A 17646-nucleotide genomic window follows, 5' to 3' on the forward strand; every position below is an offset into this window, starting at 1 on the left:
GCGAATGTGTTTGTTTATCTCTATTTTACGTCACAACGGAGCGATTTTTTTGTGTCTGGAAGGAACTGTGAATAGAAGGGAAACTAGAGATTGATGTAGGCTTCTTTTTACCCGGGTAAAACATTTCATTCCCATGGGTATTTCCCTTTACTACCGGTTCCTTATATCTATAATATAAAAATTAAACGCAAAATGTGTTGGTAAGCGCATAACTCGGGAACAACCGAAACGATTTCGTTAATTCTTTCTTTATTACATTTCTTGTAGTACGAGGATGGTTCTTATGGAGAGAAAACGTAAAAATGTACCACGGGCGAAGCCGGGGCGGACCGCTAGTAATTAATAATTATATCTATACTTCTTATACTAAAGAATTTGTTTGTTTGAACGCGCTTATCTCAGGAACTACTGGTCTGGTTTTAAAAATTCTTTTGGTGTTAGCCCATTTATCGAGGAAGGCTATAAGGCTATAATAATATAATCAAAACAGCAGCGGAGCAATGTGAGTAAAACCGCGGGGCTCAACTAGTCTCGGGATAAAACAACAAACAATATCGACTTATGTGTGGAGTGACATACTCCAGAAAATCTATCTTCTGGTTATGAAAGGAATCTGAATTTTCGAAATTAATTAGCAATTTTTAGTTTAACCATTACCACATCTTTTCCTCTATAACATAGATATAAAATACATAATCCATACTAATATTATAAATGCGAAAGTAACTCTGTCTGTCTGTCTGTTACTCAATCACGCCTTAACTACTGAACCAATTTTCATGAAATTTGGTATGGAGATATTTTGATACCCAAGAAAGGACCATAGGCCACTTTTTATACCGGGAAAATTACGCAATCCTGGAAATCCCACGGGAACGGGAACTATGCGGGTTTTTCTTTGACTGCGCGGGCGAAGCCGCGGGCGGAAAACTAGTCTTAATATATATATAAATGTCGTGTCACAATGTTTGTCCTCAATGGACTCCTAAACCACTAAACCGATTATAATAAAATTCGCACACCATGTGCAGTTCGATCCAACTTGAGAGACAGGATAGTTTAAATCTCAAATCGTTTTAGAGAAAGCGGGCGATGCCGCGGGCGGAAAGCTAGTACTATCATAGATTTAACGCAACCAGTCTAATCTCGACATCAGAATTGTGAGATTATTCGAGCCAAGTTTTTAAAGAACCTTGCAGTTTCCTCTTGACATTGTTCCAATCGTTTTACATTTTGAGAGGAACTCGTAATATTGTATAGGGTGTGAACGTTTGTAGGAAACATGCATTTAGAAGTGATCGTTTTGAATGTTGAATTTGATATTTGTAAATTCATACATTATTATATTTATTTTATTATATTTATAAATTTATACGTTTTGAATGTATTCACATTGGATTACTGCTTTCCGAATCGGTGGTAAATGTTAAAAATATGTGATGAAGATTCGAAAATGCTTCTAAAAGAAGTCTAATCCATACTAATATTATAAATGCGAAAGTAACTCTGTCTGTCTGTCTGTTACTCAATCACACCTTGACTACTGAACCAATTTGCATGAAATTTGGTATAGAGATATTTTGATACCCGAGAAAGGACATAGGATACTTTTTACCCCGGGACATAGGATAGGTTTTATCACGGAAATGACTGCGCGGGCGAAGCCGCGGGCGGAAAGCTAATTCAATTGTATATAATTAATAAAAAAAGTATAGATTTAATTCCAACCTAAACCAGCACAGTCTTCACCTCAGGCTAAATAGAAACCTTTGATATTATCAACGCTAATAGAATCGGGAATCGAAACCTAAAACTAATCTAGGGCATTCACGAGCTGGGTTAAGGGATTTTCGTAGATCAATGCGTGAGATAGGTTTGTAGCGCGAATCGCATGTTTTATATAATCATATATGAGACTAGCTGTGCTCCGCGGTTTTATCCGCCGGATATATAGTCTTCCTCGATAAATGAGCTATCTAACACCGAAAGAATTTTTCAAATCGGACCAGTAGTTCCCGAGATTAGCGCGTTCAAACAAACAAACAAACAAACTCTTCAGCTTTATAATATTATTATAGATGTAAGTCTAGGTTTTGCATAGTGGTTCTTGTGAATGTGATTTCTGAATGCATTTATTCAATCTTAATTTTTCGGTCCAGAATTCAGAAAGCTTGTGAAACATTTTGTCAGATCTGAAAAATCTGTAAAAATCAAACAAGCGTGGAACATTTCCATGTTTGCTGAATTTAGATAATTACTTAAGATTCTGAATTTAGACAGGGATCCGGACTGTGTGAGGCATCTTTTTATCATAATGATAAAAAAATTACACACCTGTGTTACACTTACATTAAGTAACCACCAATAATATAAAAAAAACGACGTTTGTCACTCGGGGACTGCCGCGGTAAAGCTATTGCATGCTATGCCTTCAAGCCACACCTCCGCCCGTCGGAGTGGGGAGCGTGAGGTTTTTTCGTTACGGAATTTCACGATTCGGTCCCCGCGCTCAAGGCCCGCGATAGAAGCTATGCAATAGCTTAAAAATAAATAAATAGATAAATATATTTAACACTGAGCCGACACACCCTTAGCCACTCCGTTAAAGCTTCGATATTTGATTCTGCCCGTTCACTTTCTTTCAAGTAGTGTGACGTAATGGTATTACTCGAACCTTTGTAGGGTGACCATTTTATTGGGTTTTTTGGGACTTATATTAAACTTAAAATAAATCTCATGTAGTTAGTTTTATTTAACTTTTCATATTGCATTTATTATCAAAGTAAGAAATAAAAAGAGAAGACCAGGAACAGCCAGTCGTTTATTCGTCATAAATACCTACATATTAAGGAAATTTTATAATAATATGTGAGTGTGATCTTATATTTTTCCCTAAGTGGATTCGAAGCCCTATTTTCATACGTAAGTATTTGTCACAAATTGGTACCACATGGCGTAATCATTAAAAAAAACAACTGTGTTATCTCAATAGAACAATTGTACCTACTTGTTTTATTTACTAATGAAATTAAAAAAAAACTAATTGTGCGGCTAATACTAGGTTACCACCCGCGGCTTCGCCCGCTTTGTCTAAAACCTAATAAATTATATACTAAAACTTTCCTCTTAAATCACTCTATCTATTAAAAAAATCACAACAAAATCCGTTTCGTTGTTTTAAAGATTTAAGCATACAAAGGGATATAGGGACAGAGAAAGCGACTTTGTTTTATACTATGTAGTGATTAGCACACGCTTGGCTATGTCAATGATTCATTATTTGATTTCACTTCGCACACCTTCTTACTATGACGTAATGCTATTACTTTAAAAGAAGTGACCATTATTTTATGAATTTACGGTTATATGAAATTACTTAAGTAGGTATTTTAAATGTTGTAAAACGTCTTAAATACGAGGAAAAGTTATGTTGAAGCACACGTCTAATACGTATACACATTATAGAATATTTATCCTTAACTCGACCGCCTTTAATTGTAAGAACTAAACCAAATTTAAATGGAATTACATGGCAGATACAAGCTTACAAATAAAAAAGAAATTATCAATATAAATTAACTCAGTCAAAAGTTCTGAGGTAATAAAGACTGTATTTTTTACACAGCCGAAATGAGATTTTTTCCCCTTTTGAAGCGGGTTAAAAGAAAAAAATCAACTACATTGTCATATTAAAAACGAAAGTACTTCTTCCAACTAAAATAATACACACCCTACAGCGTACAGTCCGACTTATAAGCTGATCATGGTCATGCTACATCCTAAGCTTACATATATGCGATCGAGCCTGAAGAGAATATTATTATATCTGCCAATTTGTAAGGAAAATATTAAAATTGACAAGATTGGGAAAAGTGGCAACACTACAAGTTTTACCTTAGAAAGGTAAGGAAAAGATTACGTATAGATTTTTGTAAGGAAGGTCTTTAGAGACTTGTCTTTTACATTTTAAAAACTTTTTAAAATAAGTCGGGTAGTTTTAAGTATATAAAACGTAAATTTTTAGTAAAAAAAAAAGAGCGTGTGTGCTGAGCTCACGTGTCCGAAGTGAAACGTCTTTGGCAAGATTCAAAGATACCAAAATCGTCGCCGCACTCCATGACGTGACGGTATTGTCATGACACAACCTTGAAATAAATAAAAAAAACGCTTAAACTCATGAAATTATTGATATTATTATAGACTAGCTTCCGCCCGCGACTTTGTCCGCGCGGATGTCGGTCTTGGCAAATATACAGGTGAAGCTAATAAAAGCGTATAATTAGCAAAATAAAAATCAAATCTTTCCATCTCAGTTATACTAGCGGTTTGCAACGGCTTCGCCCGTGGTACATAGTCGTACACTCAGTAATCACGTACGTATCCAACGGTGAAAGAATTTTTGAAACCGGTCCGGTAGTTCCTGAGATTAGCGCGTTCAAACAAACAAACTATTCTTCTTTATTTTATTAAAACGATTTATTCAAATCTATGAAATGGTACTACAAAAGGTTGTGAACTTTGTTTTATTTCCATATTGTTGAAAATGTTAATTTTAGTTAATTAATTTATAAAGATAATTCAATTGGCCGAGTTGTCGAAATTAATCTTGTTTGTTTTCAATTAAAATTTAATTTTTGATTCATAAATACCTCATTATTAGTATAACTAGCTTTTCGCCCGCGTCTTCGGCCGCGTTTTCAAAGGAAAACCCGCATAGTTCCCGTTTCCGTGGGATTTCCGGGATAAAACCTATCCTATGTGTTAATCCAAGTATGCATCCATACGCTCTATGTGTGTGCGCATTATAATCAGTTCGGTAATTTATGCGTGAAAACCATACATACATACAAACAAACCTTTCCTCTAATATTAAGTAGGAATATAGATTAGTTAATATTTTTAATTATAGCTCGAAAGTAATGTAATTTTTGCGTCCACTTTTACCCGCATTGCTCCGATGACATAATATAGCCTATATATAGCCTTGCTTGATAAATGGGCTATCTAACACCGAAATAATTTTCCAAATCGGGCCAGTAGTTCCTGAGATTAACGCGTTCAAACAAACAAACAAAGTATCCAGCTTTATAATATTAGTATAGATAATATAATACTAGGTTTTAACTTTTAAGTATAGAGCTATTTTAAAGTGATGTCATAGTCCCATATCGATTCGTTTACGATTCAAAATCGATAAAGCATTATAACATACCAGTACATAGTGTCGTACTTATACACGTGATGCCATTAGGGGAAGTTGTAGGGATGGTACGTGATATCGATGTAATGGGTTCTAAAAAGGGATGGAATTATAGCGATGCCCTTTTTTAACAATGTATCGATACAACTGTAGAGACTGAAAATTTCAAAGAAGCAAGTGTTAGAAAAAACTGTGGTAAAAAATTAATTAATTAAAAAATGAATGCAATAATAAATAAACAAATTTTGAATTCTTTATTGTTGTATTATAATTGTAACGACTTTCTATGACTTTTTCTAATAATTATCCCCATGAACTACATTGTATTTTAACAGACAACGAATTCGAAGAAAACATTAAATAACGCACTCATATCAGTTTATTGTTCTACGAGTTATAATGCCACAGACTTACATGTCTTTGAAAGAGTTTCATAAAAAAAAAATCAAATTTTATCGATAAAACACAGCACATCCCTACCCGGCGCCAGTACCGTCTACCTAAATTACACAATTATATACAATTATACCCACTCAATTTGTCGATAATTTGATCCTAAACATTCATTCATTAGACGCTACTTGACCTTAAGAATATCGTATTCAGAAAAATGGGTGAAAGATGTTTTTAGGGTTCTATAAAAAAGGGTTATAAAATACTTTTAGAAGTGTATTTCTTTAGGCGCGTTGAGAGTAAAATTTCAATGTCGCGTCATGGCAATAGCGACACGTCATGGAGTAAGGCGACGATTTTTGTATCTTTGAATCTTTCCAAAGTCTCACTTCTGACACGTGTGCTCAGCGCGCATGCTATTTTTTCTATCGGTGGTGAAAGGAGGGTTCTGTATTTTATGTGTAACTTGATATGTCTAAATGGTAAATTACTATTTTTTTGCGTTAATAAATTTTATAATGTAGCGTTTTTTTAGCAACACGCAGTTTTTCTGTTCTTTTGTTCAATAGTTGAAATCTATCTATTATTCATATTTTGATTTAAAATAACTCCAGCTTGGTTATTTAATACTTCTATACTTAAAATATAAAAGAAAGTAATAGTTAACCAAATTCAAAGATTTTATTAATTGAAATTGAAATTGATTAAGTAGAAATTAATTGAGAAAAAGATCCGCAGTTTATCATTACATAGTATAAAACAATGTCGCTTTTTCTGTCCCTATGTCCCCATATATGCTTAAATCTTTAAAAATACGCAACGGATTTTGATGGGTTTTTTTTATTAGATAGAGTGATTCAAGAGCAAGGTATAATTTATAAGGTTTTAGACAAAGCGGCTTCGCGCGGGCGGAAAGCTAGTATAAATATAAGTTATTTCATCGCAGAAATACTTCAATTATTATCAATTCAAAACAGTATTTAATAAGAAAATCAGGAACGCAATTCAGATTTGAATAAATGGAGTGTAATTGACACTAGAGTTAACATAATCTGTGGTTTGGCGAGATTGTCACGAAGCAAAATTAGGTAAGGTTAATCTTTTTGAATTAGCTATTATACAGGCTGTCCCACCGTCGGTATTCTAAGCTCAATGCAGGTTACAGTTTTGCATACGCTGAGTATGTAAAAAATACTTATAAAATTCAAGATGCACTTTTTTTCAAATAGATTGAAATTCAAATACAAATTCTTAAAACTCTGCGTGTACACTGTGTCCCCTAACAAGCAACCCGCCCAACTTTGCCACCAGCACGTGAGCTATCGTTTAAGATTATGTTTTCATAGACAAAATGTTCACATTAGCGAAGCGTTATATGCTGGCTGCGCGAAACTAGGGAAGAAAACATGAATTTTAAGGTAATATTTAGCAAAAAACATTTTGGTGTAATTTTGTTGTTTGAGTATTTTTTACGTGATCAGTGTATGCAACGCTACAAGTCCCTTCGCGCTTAGTATACCGATAGTGGGACACCCTGTAGATATAAATGTTAATAAAAAGTCCTGCCAATCACATTATATCAGAACATTATATCCAGTTCATTAAAAGAAAATCATTGTTACACGCCATATTACGCAAATAATTAATTTTAATTAAAAAAAAATTAAAACATATCTTTATCGACTATTTGTTACATCACTGATATTAACATCGATAAAAAAATTGGAACGCTATCTTTTTTACTTTCATGTAAGTACGTCTTTCTAGGAAGGACAATAATAATACAATGTAGGTAAATTTTAAGGAATTTGGATCGAAACATTTCCATAATATTTTATGGAAATGTTTCGATCCAAATTCCTTGTATGTTATTACATGTATTGTCGTTTTTATTCGAGCATTTATTTAGTAGAATATAACTATAACAATTTAAATTATTATTTTAACAGACAGACAGATTAGATAACTTTCGCATTTATAATATTAGTTTGGATAGTTAGGATTGTATTACTTAGTAAAGACAACTTTCAAGCTGTAAAGTAAAGTACCTACAACAAAATATATCAACCGGCCACGTGCAAGCCGCCATTACAGGCCAATACAATGTATGTACATTGTTAACGACTATAACCCGTGCCAATAAACGACGCAATTGTAAGTTTTGAACTATTTTTGTCGCACGGTTTTTAGTTTAATAAATTTCCACATTTTAAAGAAAGAAATCTGGATTTGATTAGAAATTAATAGATAACTTCAGAATTTAGTCGCTAATTCATTAAAACATATTAAAATACTAACTAGTTTTCCACTTAAAATCTTCCTCTAGAATCAAACTCAAACTCTGATATTCGATACTGCTTTCCGAATCGGTGGTTAATGTTAAAAATATGTAATGACGATTCGAAAGTGCTTCTAGAAGAAGTCTAATTGAATAAATGTTTGAGATTGAGTTTATTCAATTTTGATCGCCACATTTATTCGCACGGACTATATTTGAATATCGAGTTTTATTGCTGTTGGCTAACTTTCACCCCCATTTCACACTTCGGGGACAATTTCCAACCTCGTGTATTGCTAATTTCATGTAATATTACTTTTGGTACATACTAGTTATCGACCCGGCGCCTCTTGAGTTTTCAATAGCTTATGCGGTAATGAATATATTATTTGCCGAATTAAATATTTAGAAATAAAATACGTTTTAACATTAACGTTTTCTAATAGTATAAAACTTGCGTAAAATCAAACACAATAAAATACTGTGAATTCGTATATATATAAACATCTATTATAAGTTTGTATGTCTGACCGGCTATTCACCTATACCTGCAGCAGGGGCAATATTGGAATTGGACCCATAATTGGCTCCTTAATTGTGATGTGTATAGGCAAGCAGGGGCAATTTAGAGAAAAACTGAAATTGCTTCAACCGCCGTGCAACCGAGATTGTTCCAATATCGCCCCTGCAGGTACGTGAGTAGCCGGTCTTTTACAGCTAAATCACACCACCGATTTGGATGAAACTCGGACTGTTTTTGTTTTAATAAATCAACCGTAAAAGGAACGGAATAGGAACAGGGACGGAAAGTTTTTGCCAAAAAAACAATCTCTAAAGGGTTGAAATACGTGATAAAAGCTGCCCGCGGTTTGCCCGGGTCAAGCGAGTAATGAAATACTCTATACCGGGTGTCATAGTTACTTCATTATAGATTATATTCAAACTAGCTGTGGCGTGCGGTTTCACACACAAAATCAACTTTTTCTCTAGCCTGTGTTATCTTATATAACCTATAAATATACAACCGTAAAGTTTCATCTAAATCAGTTCAGTAGTATTTTCGTGAAAGAGTAACAAACATCCATCCTCACAAACTTTCACAATTACATTAATACACTGGCTTACCGCCCGCGACTTCGCCCGCTTTGTAACCTAATAAATAAATTATATACTAAAACCTTCCTCTTGAATCACTATCTCTATTAAAAAAACCGCATCAAAATCCGTTGCGTAGTTTTAAAGTAAGCATACAAAGGGACATAGAAACAGAAAGAAGCGATTTTGTTTTATACTACTACCTATGGAGTGTAGCCGCCCGGGCTTACCCACGATGTAAACGAATAAATGTATAGCATATTACTTCCTAATAATGTAGCTTTCTTTAAGTGACCCATAATTATTATTATTATGAAAAAAAACTGCTTATTACCACATGTCTGATGATTACAAAGACATCTCATAAATCAAAATCATAAATTGGTTTGGGCTGTAGCCGTAGGGCGTGCCAAAGAAATATACATACATACCTTCACTCGACACGAAAAACGACTCCAAAAATATAACCCTCCTTATTTCAAAGTCGACTAAAACATCATTAAAATCGGCCCAGTACTTTTGTAGCTTATCCAATACAAACAAACAAAAATCTCGTTATAATATGAGTGAATTATATTCAAACGTAAACCTCTTCGTTACTGTGATTGATACGCCACGTTATTGAGTCGAGAAGATCGATGTAGCAATATTTGAGATAGACACAAATTGCTCCGTAGCGTAGATTGTGGTTTCTGGTCTTTGGTTAGCCTGTGGCCAGTTGGTGAAGGTATCTATACTTCTATACTAATATTATAAAGGTTTGTATGTATGTATGGTTTTCACGCATACACTACTGAACCGATTATAATGAAATTTAGCACAACGCACTTGGCCAGCGTGGTGGATTATGGCCTGTACCCTCATAGGAGGCCCGTGTCCCAGCAGTGGGAACGTATAATATGGGCTGATGATGATGATGATGATAGAGGGTAACTTGGATTAACACATGGTATCCCGGAAATTCCACGGGAACGGGAACTATGCGGGTTTTCTTTTGAAAACGCGGGCGAAGACGCCTGCAAAAGATAGTATACTATATACGCACAAGTATTAAGCACAGGAAGGTATTTATATACTTACAAGTTTACGACTTAAACTTGAAACGTGTGTTAAAGAAAGTTCTCATAAACGAAATTTTTGAAATTGTTAAACGTGTTATAATTCCGTTAAATTCATATTAAAATAATAAATAAAATAGATATTTCAGGACAATTTTCACTCGGCACGATCTGATCCCACACTAAGCTTTCGCTTGTGTTATGGAAACTAGATGGCTGATAAATATAGATACATAATTTTAAATAAATACTTTTATAGATAACTAGCGGTCCGCCCCGGCTTCGCCCGTGGTACATATTCACGTTTTCTCTACATAAGAACCATCCTCGAACTTCAAGGAATATTATAGAAAAGAATTAACGAAATCGGTTAAGCCGTTCTCAAGTTATGCGCTTACCAACACATTTTGGGATTCATTTTTATATTATAAGATTAACACCCAGACACAGAGCAAACAATATCATTCATATCATTTTGGCAAGGCAGAGTCACCACCAACTAAGCAAACCGGTCAACAGTCAACTAAATATTATATTATGCGTACAAAAATATTATGCGTTTAGTAATTGTCATCACTTTTAATGTAGAGTTGCTAGAATAAGTAGGATTCCATCACACGAAATAAAGTAAGCGATAGAAATATCCCAAAACTTCTTGATAACTATCACAAATCTGTAATTATCTATACCAATGAAGCAGAATATTGAACGATGATGAATCGTTTGCTATTCGTAGTCCATCAAGTATAAAGACCCTCTAAAGGCTTTGCAAGATAGAACGCATAAAAAGCGCGCGTCAGAGCGCTAACTTGAGGCCACGCTATGTCGCGGAATTGTGTTGTACACGCGGTAACATATCGAAAATAAGAGCGACAATGCTCTGACGCACGCTAAGTACTTCTATCTGACGAAACTAAAAGAACGTAGTACAGTACATCTCGGCGTAATAGCGCGGCATCAGGTTAGCACTCTGACGCGTCTAAAATTACGTTCTATCTGAGAAAGCTATAATGTAACGCTCTGACGCGCACTAAGGCCGGTTGCCGACCATCAGTGGGTACGTCAGTCGCGCTTGTCATATGTATGGAAATTCGTAAAACCATTCATAGCTAGACCGACCATACGCACGCGTATTTCCATGCATATGACAAGCGCGACTGACGTACGCACTGATGGTCGGAGCTCTGCAACCGGCCTAAGAACGCGTTTTACCTGACAATGCAAGCACGTGGTACAACACTTGGCATTATAGAGCGGCATCAGAATAACGCTCTGACGCGCTTAAAACGCGTCCTATGTGACAATGCCATAAATTCGATCAAATAATGGTCCTTCGAGATTGTCATTTCGTACTGGATCAGCTATAAAACTCGTATAATGTCTTCATATACTTTTTCATGAGCGCATTAAAGCATATTGATATTTACTACCCATAAAATGATTATACACTAATGATAGATATATTCTAGCTTTTAGGTCTTGCATGAACTGGTTTATGATAATTAACTGAATTATTATACATCACTATTATATTATAAATGCGAATGCAACTCTGTGTGTCTAAACTAGTGAACTGATTTGGATGAAATGGTACAAATATATGTTGAGACGTGAGAAAGGTCATAGGATATTTTTTTTCTAGAAATTTACATTTGGATTACGACTGAAGCAGTGGGCGCTGAAGGGAAAGTATTTTTTTTTATGATATAGGATAGCAAACGAGCAGACGCGTCGCGGTGTTAAGCGATAAACGCCGCCCATAAGCGTCCACTCCACTGGGAAGAAGTAGTCATACTACAGTATGTAGTTACATTATGAAAAAAGGAATAAAATCGTTTATTGAAATAATTGCACGTAGTAGTATTTATTTTATAAATAAATGTATATATATAATTATGTATTTATTTATATATTTATTATTTATGACATACCTAATTATTTATATTTATTTATTATTCATTTTATTCAATTTCAAAGGATAATATGTAACCTAAATTGTAATGCACCACCTCCATAAAATATGTAATCCTTATGGCTTTTCGGGTTGTCTGGCAAAAATCGCTTACAGCGATAAGACCGCCCTCTATACATATTATAACTTGTATCACAGTAATCTTGTATTTTTGTGTGCAGTAAAGAATTTTTCATTAATTCATTCATTTAATGTTTATAATTCTTATTACACGCATCTCCGTCAAGCAGAGAGAATCTCAGTCAGGAAGTTGTGGTCAGTCTAAGCTAATGTAGTATCTAGGATCTAGGAATGCTCGCTTACCGCCTTAGTCGGTTTTCCTGGCAAATTTAACCTTCTCAAATACTGATATGAGGATGTAGGAACTAGTTTATAAACATAACTATGGGGATCATATTTATTATTATTATGTATTCTTTCTATATTTCAGGTAACACCAGAAACATATCGATCACTTACAAGGTGTTCTGCCATCGATGTACTAAGCTGAACTTATAGTTTTACGTGTACAGATGTCGTAAAAAATACTCATTTAATCCAACTTTGGCACATCCTGGATATGGTCGTTAATGTAAAGCAGATGTTCGTTTATGTGTTTCCTTTATTAGGTAATATTAAGGTTACATAATTAATTTTATATGACAAGTGATGTCAGAGAACAGATGCTCTATCCGTTAATTACACTGTAAGGAATGTATGAAAAACGTATCAAAGAATTTTATTCAATACAAATCTTTCCTTATACTAGAGAAATATCCACTCAGCCTAGCATGTGCACTACAACTGAAGGTTGTCGACCCATTCTGTCACGTTTTGATCGTAAATGTCTATATCAGTTACGCCCATAAGGCTAAAACCACACTACGCTTTTTTTCCGCAAGCGGTAAACCGCCCGAGTTGTAGGTATACTGCATCTTAAAGTGATACTAACACTACGTACTGTTAAAATCTGTGTGCCGTATGTATAACGTAAGTTCTATGAAAAAATAATTTTGGCGCGTTCTCGCTGGCTTTTGACCTTGAGCATTTTGTAACAACGCAGTTTTAAAATCGGCTTGCTTCAATCACGCGGTTAAAAACCGCGGTGGTTCTACCGCTCTAGTGCGGTCAAAACATAGCATTGTAAGAACTAATCCTGTAATAACGCTCATATAAACAATGTTAAGTGAATAAACTCCCTCAGGGGATGTAATCCTCTGTGGAAAAAACATAATGGCAAATAATACTCGACCTCTTGTGTAGATATTTGATGTTTATAAACAAACGGAATTGTTTTGTCGACGAAATAAATGGCAAATTTTATAAAATGTGTTATTTCTTTCTCTGATTCCAATATAACATATCTGTCGCGTAAAAATTCAACTAGTTATCTTATAATTTTATTTATTATTTACAATAATTACGGACTTATAAAGATAAGAATTCAATACTTAAATTTTTGTCATAAATTAATCTAACTAAGTACACAACTAAATAGACTAAGCCGTCTTTCCATCACCATTTTGTCGATGCTACGATGCTTTGTATTGCTACGACGTTTTGTCTTGATGGCTACGCCGTTGTGTGTAGCTGTCTACGCTGACTTGTCGTGCTACCACGTGCTACGGCTACGCCATTTTATTTTGCTACGGCTACGCTATTTTTATCTTGCTACAGCTACGGCAGTTCATCTTGCTACAGCTACTACGTTTAGTAGTGTTACGGCTACGCGATATTAGCTGACTACGACAGGAACTTTATCGACGGTAGGTACGCATGTTTAGAAGTTTATCTATGCGATATATATGGAGAAATTCAAGCCGGAGAAGGCATATTTCTCTTCACGCGTGGTAGCATGACCAGAATAAAAAAGGCTTCATATACATGTATACGATAAAATGCATAGATAAAAGTAATAGGAGAAAATAACAAACCTCGTTAAATCTTCGTATAAGTGATCTGACGCTGCTCTTAGCTTGCGGCGTGTGTGTCGCCGGCGGCCGGCGTATCATGTGACGCTCGCTGACGGTGCCTAGTACCCCCTCGCCTCCGAGATCCAGGGTCACTTGGCGGAGGTAGTCTATTGGTGGCACCTGAGAAAAGAAGGTATTTATATTTAAGTGAAGTCCCATATACCCTAGTGGGGTAAGGAGCAGATGCATTATACATCTGTTTCACTGATCCATTTTTTTAAGGACAAGTAGATGATGAGCCTTCTCTGTCCTACCAGACGGAGACATTTCTTTTTCTTCGTCTTCACCGGGAATCGAACCCAGGACCCCCCGGCTACGCTAATGCGTAAATATCAAACTTATTAACTCATTTAGACTCGAATTTGATTTTTACGTTGTACACTTATGAACGATCAGTGACAATACAGCAATTGAATGAGTTTATGGATGTGTTTTCGTCGTTTTAAAGTACTTAAAAGTAATTATAATTTTTCGTGACATCTTCTTTGGTACAGTGATAAATGCATGGCAAACGAGGGGTCCCGGGGTCGATTTCTGAATGTGCAACTAGTTTTTCATGAGTATCATACAATTAGGATAGTTCTTGAAAAAGTCCTCCATTTTGAAGTCCCTTTGAAAATAATTCCTGCATGGAAGAGGAATACACAATTTCCCTACATCATCTACATAAGTAGTATGAAACAAAGTCGCTTTCTCTGTCCCTATGTCTCTTTGTATGCTTAAATCTTTAAAACTACGCAACGGATTTTGATGTGGTTTTTTTAATAGATAGAGTGATTCCAAGAGGAAGGTTTTAGTATATAATTTATTGGGTTTTAGACAAAGCGGGCGAAGCCACGGGCGGTAAGCTAAGTTAGTACTAAAATACCTATTCAAAGTCGGTCAGTTCGCTTTACGAGCGAATACGTTACAATCACTCCTCGTTAACGGATTCATTACTTTATGGGTTATAAACGTGATGGAGACACGGCTCATTGTGAGGGCAACTAGCGGAATGCAGTTCTACATCTATATACTACTAAAGTTTATAATTTCGAGTAAAGTAAAGATATATATGACGGAGCAAAGTGTAGAATGTGGATCTATTTTCAAGCTGTGGGCGTTGCGTTGGGTAATCGAGCAAAGAAACACCTCAAACTAATCATTTCTTTATTTACCACCGATTCGGAAAGCAGTATCTACAGAGAAGAACCGGCAAGAAACTCCATAGTTGCTCTTTTTAATCATGTCAGTTTTACAATACAGTCATTTTAGTACAATCACTTTTAATAACCGTTACGTTACACATTTAAATTAAACACTAGCAAAGAAAAGGTTAACAGTTCGTAGTAGTGGAAGGTCCGAACACTTCTACGTTCGAATGTGAAGTGCCGTCCCGAGGGCGAGCCTTCACCGGCTCGACCCGGTACAAGCATGAAGTAAACCGCCAACTTCACTGTGCTGCCACCTCCCGGAACTCGTGCTTCGAGTCATTTTACATCCGCGCTATTGACCGTCTCCGACACGGCCATCCTGCGCTGAACACGTCCTCGTGTTTGCGTGTGCTGTAACATAGAAAACATCTCGCACAGTACATGCTCTTCGGCCAATCCTGACAATTTTTACAATTAAACTCTGATATTTAATTTTTAGGCTTTTAAACCACAAAAACAAAAAAAAACTAAACCCTTAAGATCACTAAGTTGTCCGTACGTCTATCAGTCTATTTATCAAAACCTTTGAAGTTCATATCGCATACCATCGTCCAGTTAGCTTTGAAAAGAAGTAAAAATAACAGTCGATCAAAAGATAGCCGTTTTCGACATTCGCAGGGGACACAAGGAATCAATACCTTCAGGATATTTCTTGTGAACACAGAATCATGAAATTTGTACAAGAAACGTCCTATAGCAAAGAATCTCATAAAACAAAATTTAAGTTCATATGAAAACAGGTTTTTTTCAATTTGAATATCCTAAAATAATTTCCAACTTCAACCCTTTGAAATAAACCATTTTGATTAAAATAATGAAACATTGAATTCTGATCATTTCAATTAAATTTATGAACTACTAAAAGAAAAAAACGCTTAAGCAACCAAATACCACTTCCACTACTATTGTCATCGGCAGATCATTATTAAAGTATCACAAAAAAAAACTAGAGCATGAATCTTATCAGAGGCCTTTGGCTTTTCACTAAGCCCATCAACACACACGCATTCCACCGAATGCCAACTCTGGCTTTTCACTAAGCCCAACAACAACACACGCATTCCTCCGAATGCAAACTCTGGCTTTTCACTAAGCCCCACAACAAACCTCATGTTTGTTCCACACGCATTCCACCGAATGCCGAGTCCCACGGACTCCCATATTCCAATGGCCTCTACAAGACCCAACCTCCGCCAGCGTCACCCGCGCACCGCGCATCCACGGTTTACTATAAGCAGCTATCTGTTCTCCTAATAGCAGACGCCGGCTTCAACGGACTACGGTAATACCGCGCATCCACGGTTTACTATAAGCAGCCATAACCCCTTATAGCAGACACCGACTTCAACGGACTACGGCTACGAAATGACTACTGGCACACCCTGACCAATCGAACCAAGATTCACCGCTATCACTCAACTCAAACTCAAGTTTCAAACATTAATCAACTTCAAGTGGTACTTGGCCCTCAGGCATCCTCAATATATTAACAAAGTAAAGTTACCCGAACATTGTATAAACAACTTCTGTCCTTTCAAAGTGATTATTGGTGTTCATAGGATTCAATAGCTCAACAGTTAAAAAAAAGTGAAATCTTATCTGAACCGATATGTGACTGAATGTGTGACTGAATGTGTGACTGAATGTGTGACTGAATGTGTGACTGAATGTGACTGAATGTGTGACTGAATATTACTCATCCAACAGATTATTAAAACTCAAGTTATCTCCTATACAGCCATACTGACAATCGTGCGTCCCCGTACGCCATTTCTCACACTACATTACTACGGTAATTTCATCTCGGGATACCAAAATAACTACCATCCTGCCTCGGCCCACACTGACCTTACAGGTTTACCATACTGCCCCGGTCCTCCTGACCGGTCAGAACACACATCTACTATCCTGGACCTCCTGCCAGATAGAACACCATCACCATCCTTCGATGAACTACATTACCATCACAATGTTATTTCACGCAACACCATTTACTTCACAACGTACGAGATAACACAACCATCAGTATGCTACAACTATACTCCACTACAACTCTACTGAACTATTAACAGTTAACAGCAGTTTTATTTTGTTGTTATGATCATTGACAAACAAATGTGACAACAGCACAAAAATAACATCTTAAAAAGTTAAAAACGAATAATTTGTAACTGAACCGCAGAAAACACTCACAAAGTGGTGAAAACTTATTCTCAACTGAATATTTACCAACTTTAATTTAAAGTAATCATGTGATAACATATCTGCCTACAAAAAAAAAATCGTGAGAAACCCTTCAAAACTTTTAATTTATCGTCAAATTTGCATATGGCTAAATTCCTTAACGGTATGTTTACTTTTGAAAACTCAACTTAAAACAATTAATAAGTGTAGGCTTAAACTCATCTGTGAATCTAATATCGAACGGCAAAAGGGCTGAGCTAAATTTTAATTTCAACGTAATAAGAATGTACTGCTCAACAACTACAGCTGTACAACTACCTA

The 17646-nt window shown here is 35.7% G+C and overlaps 1 protein-coding gene across 1 annotated transcript in view; it reads right to left on the reverse strand.

Annotated features, from left to right (window-relative positions):
* The window catches only part of LOC123702315 (1-phosphatidylinositol 4,5-bisphosphate phosphodiesterase epsilon-1-like), a 181197-nt gene that overhangs the window by 89648 nt on the left and 73903 nt on the right, over positions 1 to 17646 (reverse strand). Inside the window, exon 4 of the mRNA XM_045650030.1 lies at positions 13910 to 14068. Coding sequence (XP_045505986.1) covers positions 13910 to 14068 — 159 coding nt within the window. The remainder of the gene's footprint in view (positions 1 to 13909; positions 14069 to 17646) is intronic.

The sequence above is a fragment of the Colias croceus genome, chromosome 23, assembly GCF_905220415.1.
Source record: "Colias croceus chromosome 23, ilColCroc2.1".
NCBI classification, from domain to species: domain Eukaryota; kingdom Metazoa; phylum Arthropoda; class Insecta; order Lepidoptera; family Pieridae; genus Colias; species Colias croceus.